Source organism: Thalassophryne amazonica, chromosome 4 (genome assembly GCF_902500255.1).
Source record: "Thalassophryne amazonica chromosome 4, fThaAma1.1, whole genome shotgun sequence".
NCBI lineage: Eukaryota > Metazoa > Chordata > Actinopteri > Batrachoidiformes > Batrachoididae > Thalassophryne > Thalassophryne amazonica.
In genome coordinates, this window is record NC_047106.1 from 115,310,718 (window position 1) to 115,323,542 (window position 12,825).

At 41.7% G+C, this 12,825-nt stretch overlaps 1 protein-coding gene across 3 annotated transcripts in view; it reads right to left on the bottom strand.

The window, feature by feature from the left end:
* rcbtb2 (regulator of chromosome condensation (RCC1) and BTB (POZ) domain containing protein 2) overlaps positions 1-4,821 on the bottom strand; it is a 65,851-nt gene extending 61,030 nt beyond the window's left edge. For 2 of the 3 annotated variants that reach the window (XM_034168449.1, XM_034168450.1), the window contains exons 1-2: positions 4,577-4,820; positions 1,119-1,253 (exon numbers count right to left, since the gene is read on the bottom strand). In XM_034168449.1, coding sequence (XP_034024340.1) covers positions 1,119-1,244 — 126 coding nt within the window. In that variant the 5' untranslated portion in view covers positions 1,245-1,253; positions 4,577-4,820. Of the gene's footprint in view, positions 1-1,118; positions 1,254-4,576 lie in introns of all 3 variants that reach the window. The other variant, XR_004560157.1, reaches the window with a different exon arrangement.
* Positions 4,822-12,825: the final 8,004 nt, after the last annotated feature.

A 12,825-nucleotide genomic window follows, 5' to 3' on the forward strand; every position in this document is an offset into this window, starting at 1 on the left:
CTTTTTCGCAAGCTCAAAATCATCCCTTTCTTTTTTGTTGTAGCTCCTGCTTTCACCCTCCCTGATGCACACATAAATATCTCTCTTGCAACAGCAAAAAAACAAAGACTGTTCATCTCCGCGAGACACATTTATACATCCACAAGAAATATCGTCGTGCTTTAATATCACAAGATCTTGTGGCACAGTTGGTTTATGAGTTTTGGGAAATTGGGATTTTGGGGGGCAGTCAAGCCCTACTGGCTATTTTGTAGCCATAAGTATTTTGATCATAAAATTGTTTACAATTTTCACATACCCCAGATTCTGGACCACAGGTCAGTGGCACTCATATTATTTGACTTAGATTAGCTGTGCCAAAATGGGCTTCCTTAGGAGGGTGGCTGGTGTCTCCCTTAGAGATAGGGTGAAAAGCTCGGTCATCCGTGGGGAGCTCGGAGTAGAACCGCTGCTCCTTCGCGTTGAAAGGAGCCAGCTGAGGTGGTTCAGGCATCTGGTAAGGATGCCCCCTGGGCACCTCCCTGGGGAGGTGATCTAGGCACGTCCATCTGGGAGGAGACCCTGAGGAAGACCCAGGACTAGGTGTAGAGATTATATCTCCACACTGGCCTGGGAACGCCTCGGGATCCCCCAGTCAGAGGTGGTCAATGTGGCACGGGAAAGAGAAGTCTGGGGTCCCCTGCTGGAGCTGTTGCCCCTGCGACCCGATCACGCAAAACCACAATAACATTTTGCTTACAGCCAAGGTTAGTTGAGACTACTGCATTATTTGTTTTTTAACTGTCACATCTAATCTCTGGTGAGATTTCAGAACCACATGAATTTACTAATGAAATACAAGTGTTCAATGCTCTACTCTTAAGCAAAAATCAACCAGCACATTTGATTGTAGTTTACTGTAACAGAGTCGCTTTAACTAAATGAAGAAACAATGAACAATGATGGAATAAATAAGCGCACAGCACTCCAGTGCACAGGATAAGAGAGGAGGTTGAACAGGTATTAAGACTGCACAGCTAAAGATAGCCTGCTTATCCTTGTGCCTTGAACTACACTCCTGCAACAGAAAGCAAGAGAAAAGAAGGTTAAAGCCACTTGCATGGAGTAGTTAGTGTTACCTCATCATTAACGGTGACAAAAAGAGCTTCATTTGCAGCGCTGCCAAACACACAAGCCTGCCGGATACGCCTTAGTTCCTCTGGAGGAAGGAGTGCAAAGACCGGCCACTTTCCCACGTCCAACATGCTAGTCAGCTGTATAATGACAAGAAAACACAAACCGAAATGTACATTACTCACCCCGAGTAACTTATTAAAAAAAAAGTCTGATTAAAAAAAATTTTTTTTTTGATGCAATCATTTCCAAAGATGATGTTTTTTTTCATTATTGTTATTTTTTTTACAGGGTAGAGGGGTGAATTAACTAATTATCTGATCTACAAAGTAGTCATTTTTAATACTTTTCAGTCAAAATAACTGCTACAAGTTCAATGATGTCTCATATAGTACATTTATATTTACATTTATCTGTCATACAAAACAGGGAAAAGACCCAAATCTTACATTTCAGATCGTGTCTTTTTACTTGAACTTTTTTCCCCCCTTCAACTACCCCTACATTGGTCTGAGTTGCCACAGTGGCTCTGGTCCAGATCCATAGTGGTATCTGGCACGAGTTGCAGTACACAGCTGAAGCAGTATCTCTCGCCTGCTGCAGGACTAAACCAACTTTTAGTTCAGAGTCTGAGAAAGAAACAACATAAAAATCCTTCTTTAAATAATCCAGAGCTCATTCTGTGTCCGTATTTGCCATTACATTCAGAAATTAACGATTTATTTTACAGATTTGTGTTTCTAAAAAGATCCATTTTTCTTGGAGGAGAAATCAGGAGAGTCTGCATTTCTTTAAAGCCAAGGGGGAAGCGTGAGACAGGGGAGGAGAGATGTTCACTCTTTTTCACATTAAAACAGAATTTAATAGTTTTCATGGAACTGTTTACAACTTGTAGAAACTGCTTACTGTGCAAACAGCAGACTTTAGCACTAAACGCTCCTTAAAGCAGAGGAGCATCCTGACAATCTTAAACGTCGCAGTATTCTCCATAGATTCAGCCATGACTGTGTAGTTATGCAGAGTACTCAGCGCACATGCACCAAACAATTAAACATGTTTAACTTTTTGCATCCATTTCAGCGTAGCGCACTGGATGCAGAAAGTACATAGTTTTTATGCAACACTATGCTACTGTAGACCACGCCTATGTAATACCACGCTACCTGTTATTCATCCTGCTGGACTCCATTATAGCTGCCGGACTTTATCCCGCTGGACAAGCAGAAGTGGATTGAGAGGCAGAAAACTAGGTTGACATCGTGGCAAGGTCTACATACGTGGCAGTAAGCATACAGTAAGCAACCATACCCAAGAAGCAAACTTAGGTATGCAAATCATATGCCATCGTATGTCAGCCTATGTATAACATACACAAGGGACTATGCCAAATCTGGGTGTAGCAACATTTTTTTCAGGCGTACTCAATACGCAGCACAACACAACTCTACGTAGACCTGGTGTCTCCTACTGAACAGTCCCCTCTAAGAATGGACAATTTTCAAGTTGCACCGCCATCCTGAACCCAAGACTTCTGGTTAGTGAGCCTCTCACTCACGTGTTTGGCATCATTAGAAACAACAGCTTGTTATGACGCCTCACGGAGCGACTAACCGATTGGATGTTATGGCGTCTCACGGAGCGGCTAACTCATCAGATGTTATGATGCCTCATGGAACGGCTGACCGATCAGATGTTGTGATGCCTCACGAAGCGGCTAACTGATCGAAGCTAGACGTAGGTGAAACGATGTCTTCAAAAGTCAACACAAGTCAAGATTTCTTGTTTCGTTTTGGCTTCAGTGTCCTTCATTAGTGCCATGTGACCAGGGCTTTACATTCGTTGCTAGGAAAGTTCAATGACCAAAATGGCAACATTCTGGGCGCAATGAACATGTCTTCACTATTACTTGATTTATTTGTGCAACTGACATCGTTATTCAAGCATTCAAAAGGCTATTCCTACCTCCACACAACTCCAAACAGCGACGAGAAAGTTTCTTGACAGTTCTTATTGAATAAAACTACGTCTTCCTAACCGGACTGAGTTGTGATGTCATCACGCATGCGTGTAGGCGCTGCTCTATCGCAACTTGAAAATCGTCCATTGGTCTGCCCTGCCATCACTGCGCATGAGTCATTTCGGACCACAGCAGCATGTCTGAGACTGACTGAATGTGATTATTAACTATCAGATGACAAAGTAAAACCTCTTAAATCATTCTAAAGTCAGTTTTAAGCAGAAACAAGGCCGTTTTAAGCAGAAATGAGGTGATAATCAGTGAATCGCTGCTGACGATCTGAAATGATGTAGGAACAGCAGCACGTCAGTCTCAGATGTGCTGCTATGGCGCTCTGATCAGTCCCCCATCTTTTATTATGAAATAATGCTGAATTTATGTGGAAATGATTGTTTTACAAAAGTTTCAGATATCTGTCACTGAGATAGATGATGACTGGAGTGCAGTTTTTAAACAGAAACGAGGTGATAATGAGTGAATCGCTGCTGACGCTCCGAAATGACGCATGCGCAGTGAAGGTATGGTGGACCAATTTTTAGAAGGGACCATTCGGTCTATGACACACACACCGGGGTAAAAGGGGCTTAAGAAAGAAAAGAAAATATTCGCTATGGAATTCCACCCAGATAAATATGTTCTCTTAAAATGAGCTGTAACATTGCAACATGTTACAAAAGTAAACCTACATTTGAATGTTTGGATTTTGGTAGAAACTAAATTAGTGAACTTTAAGGCTAGTGGCCGGCGATCACCTTAGTATTTCTCCGTTTTTCTTGTTGTTTAATGCTGGTAAATTATACCGTATTTTTGTCTTTCTGATGCCTGATTCTGTTTTTTCTCTCTGTTTAAGTTGCAGCTCCATCCAGAGATGGGAGTTGTATTCGTGTTGGCGATCCTCCTGTCCTGTGCGCCAATAGCATTTCTTGTATATTTGTCCGTGAATTGTTCTGTAATTTATGTTTGTAGCATGGCCCAAGCAGAGGGTTACCCCTTTGAGTCTGGTCTGCTTGAGGTTTCTTCCTCAGAGGGAGTTTTTCCTTACCACTGTTGCTCTGGGGGTTGGTAAGGATAGACCTTACCTGTGTGAAGCGCTTTGAGGCAACTCTGTTGTGATTTGGTGCTATATAAATGTAAATAAATTGAAAATAAATTAAATTTTGTCTGCTTACAGCAAAAGACTTTCTACACACACATCAAGGAATTGTGGAACCTTAGAGAATTACTTTTGAAATTCCAGACACATGCAAACTGAAAAGCAAATATAAAACCATTCTGCACAATGGCTACTTTAATGTTCTCCAAAATTACAGCCATCAACAGTATGCCAGAAATGCTGGGGAAACACTAATAAGGTTTATCAGTAAGTACGTTTAAACAATAACTGTGGTACCCAGCGTGTTAAACGTTAATTTACAAGCCGACAACAAAACTCGCTGGTGACATTACCTTATTCCAGCTGCTACTTCCACAGCGAAGTTGTTTTTTGCATACTAGTAAATTCGCAGACAAAGCACTTGCCAGATTAAGTTGGCGACGGATTCATCGCCACTGTTAGATAAATGTTAACTCACTTTACATCAGCTTGTTGTAGCTAGCTTAGCTTAGCCCCATAGACATCAGTGAGCTGCACCGACAAAAAAAATAAACAAAAAAAACACTGAACCCGACTGGAACATACTTCCGGTTGTCGAATGATGCGTTCATGAAAATCGGAGCTGACGCGACAATGTTTCTCTGTATTCGCCTCTAGTGGGTTATAACAGAATTACATACAGTTGTGGCTGGAAGATTTATATACACTCATCATGGACATGAATGTCATGATAAAGCTGGACTTTGAATTATTTCTTAGAATTATTATTTTGCCAAGGTGAAATGACTGTAAAGCATACATCATTAATTACTTCAAAAACAAAGAATTGGAGCACAAATTTGAATTTATTTGGAGTTTTCGCTAACACAACAGGGTCAAAATTATACCTACAGGCTCAAAGATATACATACACCCCCACTAGTATTTGGTTAAATGTCCTTTCGCAAGCTACACTTCGACCAGATGCTTTTGGTTGCCATTCGGGGTTTTCACGTATCCCATAATCCCTTGCGCGCCAGAGAGTCGCTGCAGTCAAAACAACATAAAGAATCCACATGATGACAATTGTAAATTAATATTATACTACAAAATATAATTTATTATGCTTTTCATCATGTTAATAAGAGACTGCATGCATGATATCCTGTATACTTGCTAAAACAATTATAACAACGTTATAATTGTTATAACAGCTACGTTTAATCTACGTGGAATTTAATAAGCGCAAACCGAATTTCAGACATATTATATATATTAGTCTGGAACAAAGAGGGCAAACAGTGTTGTAAAGAACAATAATCAAGACGTTAAGGAGCAAACTTCACTTTCTCCCAGAACGACAGGAAGCGAGCGTATCTCACAGCAGCTCCCACTGAAAATAATGGAGAGACAGCCTGTGATTCTCCCATGTTTACATAAAACAAACACAATAACAACGTCTATAAACCCAGAGAATATGTTCACGAGAGTTTTAGGCACAATATAAAAATAGTTGTATGTTGCGATGTTAATGCTGTTGTCCGTATGCAGCGGTTAAAGTGCAGCGTGATCAGAGTGTCTCAATGCAGTTCTCAATGTTAGTTCTCAATGTGCCTCTCGCACAGCGGTGACATCTCTGAGGTTTTGCGGGATTTGAAACCTGAAAAGCCTCAATTAACATGCTTCTGGCATAATTCTGGCTGAATATTTGACCACTCATTTTGGCAGAATTGGTAGAGTTCATTTAAATTGTTTGGTTTCCCAGCACAGACCCAGCTTTTAAGTGCAGTCCACAAATTTTCAAGAGAGTTGAGGTCGGGGCTTTGGAAAGGCCATTCCAGAAACTAAATGTTAGCCTGCTTTATCCAGCCCACAATCAGTTTTGATTGTAAATAATTTTTCCACCTCAAAATTATACTCACAACACCCCATAATGACAATATGAAAAGCTTTTTTCATTTCATGTTTGAAAATTTATTAAAAATAAAAAACTAAAAAAATCACATGTACATAAGTATTCACAGTCTTTGCTCAATAGTTTGTTGATGCACCTCTGGCAGCAATTACAGCCTCAAGTCTTCTTGAATATGATGCCGCAGGCTTGCCACACCTATCTTTGGGCACTTTTGCCCATTCTCTTTGCAGCACCTCTCAAGCTACACCAGGTTGGATGGGGAGCGTCGGTGCACAACCATTTTCAGATCTCTCCAGAGATGTTCAGTTGGATTCAGGTCTGGGCTCTGGCTGGGCCTCTCAAGAACATTCACAGAGTTGTCCTGAAAACCACTCCTTTGATATCTTGGTTGTGTGCCAAGATTGTCCTGCTGAAAGATGAACTGTCATTCCAGTCTCAGGTCAAGGGCGCTCTGGATGCTGCCACCACCATGTTTCACTGTAGGGATGGTGCCTGGTTTCCTCCAAACATGATGCCTGGCATTCACACCAAAGAGTTCAATGTTTGTCTCATCAGACCAGAGAATTTTGAAATTACGTGGTGCCAAGGATAATTCTTTTTTGGATTTAAATCTTTAAAAATCTAGAGGCCATACAGCAATAAGAATGGAAAAGGCTTGTTTTAGATTTGTGTTACATACGAGGTCTATTAGAAAAGTATCCGACCTTATTATTTTTTTCAAAAACCATATGGATTTGAATCACGTGTGATTACATCAGACATGCTTGAACCCTCGTGGGCATGCGAGAGTTTTTTCACGCCTGTCGGTTACGTCATTCGCCTGTGGGCAGTCTTTGAGTGAGGAGTCGTCCACCCGCTCGTCGATTTTTTTCATTGTTTAGGAATGGCTCAGAGACTGTTGCTTTGTTTGATAAAAATTGTAAAACTGTTTGTTTGATAAAAACTGTAAGGCACAACTGAGTGGACACCATTCAATAAATTCAGCTGGTTTTCGGTAAAAATTTTAACGGCTGATGAGAGATTTTGGTCTGGTAGTGTCGCTTTAAGGACGGTCCACGGCGCCTGACGGCGATCTGTGCTTCGAGGCGGCAGCGTCTCGCCGTTTCAAGTTGAAAACTTCCACATTTCAGGCTCTGTTGACGCAGTAAGTCGTCAGAGAACAGAGAACTTTCAGAAGAAGTCGGCATGAGGAGTTTATTCGGACATTCCATTGTTAACGGACATTTTGTAATGAAAGAATGTGCGGGCAGAGTCGCATGTCGGGCTGGACCCGACCGCGGGGGGTCGCGACAGGAAAAACACCTCCGTTGGAAATCTTAACGGGCAAGTTGGAACATGCCCAAGCTGTTAAACAGTTTCTCAGTTACTCACTTGTTGAAAGCCAATAAAAGCCGCCTGAATTCTACAAATGGTTTTCAACACGGAGGTGTTTTTCCTGTCGCGGCGCACACAGATTTGCCGAGTCGTCACGGAAACGACTCGGCGAATTTGCGCGTATGTCTTTCATTTGAAAAAATGTCCTTAAACAGTGGAATGTCCGCATAAATTCCTCATGCCGGCCTCTTCTGAATCTTCTCTGTTCTCTCACGATGTCCTGGGTGAATTAAGCCTTAAATTAGGATGTTTTCAGCTCGAAACAGGCCAACGACAGCGCCTGGAAGCGCTGCGCGACGTCCCGCTCCGTGGGAAGTCCTTACACCGACAGAAACACCCCATAATCTCTCATCAGCTGTTAAACTTTTCACAGAAAACCAGCTTAATTTCTCGAATAGTGTCCACTCAGATATTCCTCACAGGTCCAGAAAAATTTTTGATAAAGCAACGGGCGCCGTCTCGAGCAGCGTGTGAAACAAAGGAATTCAGCCGAGAGGGCGGGACCACATCTCACTCAAGGCCTGCCCACAGGGAAATGACGTCACCGACACGCGTGAAAAAACTCACGCATGCGCACGAGGGTTCAAGCATGATTGGTGTAATCGCATGTCATTCAAATCCATATAGTTAAAAAAAATAATAAAAGGGTCGGTTTATTATCTAAGAGACCTCGTATGCAATTTATATTTCAAATCTTTCTTTTTTTTTTAAATTACAGGCCTGTTTCTGTACTTTTGCCATCCTCCAAGATTTTTGAAAAAAACTCTTCACTGCTAGACTCAATAATTTCATTGATAAACACAATTTGTTAAGATTGTTGGTATGTTCTCAAAAACAACAGCTCCACGACACTTGCATTGCTTGAACTCATCAAGAAAATCACAAACAGCATATAAAAAATGTACTCGGGAATTTTCATATAAAAATAGCAATGACACCATTAACCACAGTATATTAATCGAAAAAAATGTGCTGAACTGGCTTTTAATCTTCCTGGATGAAAGAGAATGTTTGTTTTCACTGATATCTGCCTGAATCAGCCTGCAAAAAATCCAGTTTTTATTAACACACATGAATAAAATGCGTGACTTTTTAATATTTATAAAATTACTAATTTATTTTAAAAGACTAAAACAGATTAATTCACCTATGGTTTGCTGCAGTTTTAGAGAATACAAGGTTGTTCTTCTTTTCAGTGATTGAAATACGCCTTTGTGTTATGTTCCAGGCAGCACAACTACAAAGGCATCAGTCACACAAATAAATTATCATTTATATGACAGTTTTTGCAATACTGAAGGGAGAATTCATGTAGTGGAGAATGGTTGTTGCACAACTCAATGAACTTATAGATCTTAATGTGATGTATGGCAAAACAATTTTAGAAGTAGCTGGAAAAACAAAACAAAACAGTTAAAGCCTACCTCCCTGTAGACCTGCAGCTTATCCCCTGCAGTGAGGCCTCAGTTTAAAAAGCCTTCTCTGGCAGTTGGCTGCAACCAGATGGTTTTGTGCTGTATCACATAGCCATCCAGCATTCTCTGTATTCTGCATTAACATCCGTTCCTGAACTTTGCCTGTACTTAGTGATGGCAAAAATAGAATATTTAAGAGACTCAAATAGATCTATAGATTCAGGAAAAGATTTGATCTTCTGAAACATTTGGAACATCTCTCCACAGTCACACCTAGAGGCCACACGCATGTTTAACTTGCAAACAAAAAACGTGACATGCCTGAGCTTAGACATTGTTTTGAAAAAAGAAAAGATATTACTGTACAAAGATATACTGCCTTTCAAGATCCTTTTTTTAAAATTCAAGTCATAAAAATAATTTTCTGTGGCACCACTTTAATTTTATTTATTAGCTTTAAACATCCATCCATTTTCTATACCTGCTTAGTAAGCAGGATGCCAGTCTGTCATAAGGCCACTTATAAATAAACAAACACATTCACACCCACACACACACTTACAGACAATTTAAAGTTTCCAGTTCACCTACTGTCATTTGGATGTGGGTAGAAGCCAGAGCGCCTGGAAAGAACCTATGAAAACATGGGAAAAACATACAAAATCCACACAAATAGGTCATAGGTGGGAAGTGATCCCATGACTTTCGTGCTGTGAGGCAACAGTGCAAACCAGTAAGTCACCATATTGCCAACTTTTAAACAGTGGAATCAGAATATGACATTGCCAATATGATCAAAATTCACATTGTCAAGAAAAAAATTAATAAATTGTTCCCCTGACAGGAGAAATTTCAAAAGAACAGATGACCTTGATCTACTTATAGTAGTGATCCATACCGTCTATGACAGTGGCTTCATAGATCACATGGAGGCTTCCCCTGACTTGCACAATGGACACTGGGAAGCAGACAGTGACAGCCAATCAGAGTGCAGAAAAGCAAGGCAATGTTATATGGGGGATTTTCACGCACAGGCTAACTTCCGCTAACAAAGTTTACTGTGCATTGCGACTTCCAGTGCAACGGCAAACCTAAGCTCCGCAGAAAGTTTACTCTTTTTACAGAATCTCTTTTAGATCTTTCAAGAGTGACCTGTCAAGATGTGTACCGATTAACAGAGACACTCTCCCACAGCCCACTCCAAACTGGACTAAGGATACAGTTTATTTTTGAGCGCTTCATCTACAGATATGAAGGTTAGTAGCTAGCCAGCTTAGCATCAACGCAAATATAAACACTGTTGACATTATAATGTATGCTGTCGAGGGTAATGTTAAACCTAACTAAACAGTGTATTCGCTTTTTAAAAATAAGAATGAGCTGACTTATTTTGTAGCCTGTGGTTAGCCTGTTCTGTAATGAACTACGTTAGCCAATGTTAGCAACAGTTAGCGGTAATTAGTAGTGAGTTAAGACTGTCCTGTTTACCTGAATAAACAATCCATATATAATCCAGTGTTTCTACAGTACATGTACATCTCTGTGTTTAATGCAATAATTACTGGTTGGTTTGTTTTTTATCAGTATCCAACATCATTGACAGGAAGGTTAAAAAACAGCAAATTAATCAATAACTGGTTTATAAAACAAATAAAAATAGACTTTGGGCTATTAGATTTTTTCCAAACTTGATGATGATGACTTCTTACAATGAAGCAGGACACTATTCCACTCATGGCTGCTTGTTAATATCATTCCCAGGGGATTCATCCAGAGCCAGTTCAGGACGTGGCTGTGAGGAGACCAAAGCCATCAGCCAGGAGTGTTTGCAAATCAACACTCTATCAAACATACACAGGTGATGATACTATTAAAGTGTTAATTGGTGTATAATAATGTAAATTGTTGTATATTGTCACTTATTGTTCACACTGATTTAACAAATAAAACATTGAAGTGAGCAGTTTTCCGAATGACTGTCAGGTTTCGGCCCTGTTTATGTTTCAGTCATCATTTGTCCCTTTTTCCTTTTCTGCTGTCTGGCTCAATCTTGATTTAATAATTGTTTTATTTTTGTCACTTGTTAATTTTCATCCGAGTTTGGTTTTGATCATCCCTTCTCTGTGTACTTTAGTCCCTGATTTTGTTATCTGTTTATCATTTATTTTCGGTTCAGTCATTTATGTCATTCAGTAGTCCCGGGTTTTGTTTCTTCAAGTATTCACTGTTTAGCCTATAGTTTGTTTTGCCTTTTAGTCATCTTTATTACTTTTCATACTCTAGCCTTTTTTCAGCCCTGCTCAAGTTTTGTCCTGCCAGTCTGTGTCTTCATTGTGTAATCATTAGTTTTATTTCTTGGTTGTTTTGTTCTTATCATATGTTGAATTATCTGTTATTTACTTTATCCACTTGTGAAGTTCCATTCTTATTTAATCTTAGCATTTACTGGTTGTTCCCTTTTCAGTTTTTATAGTTCTTTGTGCAATTCTTTTCATGTTTATCAGATGTGGCACAAACTGGGTGGACACAAATGCAATCTCACACGACTGACAGAGTTCAAAAGGTTTAATAAGAGAAACAGGCGGGAGGTCGGTACACAGGGAATCCAGCAGCAAAGCAAAGGTATCAGAATGGCGAGAGGCTGAGATGTAGTTCAATAACAGGCACAGTGTTGTGAAAGTGTAGTGACACGGACCCACAACAGGGGGCGCAAATGAACGGTCAATAGATGAGCCAAAAAGTAACAATTTAATGTTGTGAAATGTGCACAACGAATATACAGACAATCTCAGAACATGATTACAGTCAAATTACAAAGGTGACGTGTGGGCAGGCTCGAGGATAGAAGACGTCTGTCCTGAGAAGGGCCGGAACCACACGATTTCTGCCACCACCGAACCTGGTGAATACTGGAGCCGCCAAATCCCGAATTCCCAGGTGATCACTGTCTCCGACTGTCGGATCTGGTACTGCTGGCGAGAACAAAGACAGTCAAGTGTGGGTGTGTGTACACTCAGTAACAACAACGGTGGGAATGCCACCTCCACCTCTCACTCAATATGTGATGAGTACCGCAGTGATTCCTCAAGGGAAAAGAGTGCCGTCCTGCACTCACTCAGCTTCCACAGATAGAGGAACCGGTACTCCTGCAAACACTCACAATATACAGATATATTGTAACACAAAACGGCTGAGGATATTACCTTCAATGAAGTACGATATCTCGGCGATGAGGTGGAGATGACGTCTGGGTTTTATGGAGTGAGGTGATGAAGAATGAGTGACAGCTGTCAGGAAGTAATGAGTAACAGCTGTCACTCCTGGCTGTGTCCGTGGCGGCAGCGCCCTCTCGTGCCTGAAGCCCGCACTTCAGGCAGGGCGCCCTCTGGTGGTGGGCCAGCAGTACCTCCTCTTCTGGCGGCCCACACAACAGGACCCCCCCCTCAATGGGCGCCTCCTGGCGCCCGACCAGGTTTGTCGGGGTGTCGGCGGTAGAAGTCGGCCAGGAGGGCCGGATCCAGGATGAAGCTCCTCTTCACCCAGGAGCGTTCTTCGGGTCCATACCCTTCCCAGTCCACCAGATATTGGAACCCCCGGCCCATTCGACGGACGTCCAGGAGCCGGCGCACTGTCCAAGCCGGCTCCCCGTCAATGATCCGGGCAGGAGGCGGCGCCGGACCGGGAGCACAGAGGGGTGAGGTGTGGTGAGGTTTGATCCTGGAAACATGGAAGACCGGGTGGATCCGCACTGAAGCTGGGAGCTGGAGCTTCACCGCGGCAGGGCTGAGGACTTTGAGGATACGGAAGGGGCCGATGAACCTGTCCATCAATTTTGGAGACTGTACTTGCAGGGGGATGTCCTTCGTTGACAACCACATCTCCTGCCCGGGCTGGTATGCAGGGGCCGGGGACCGCCGGC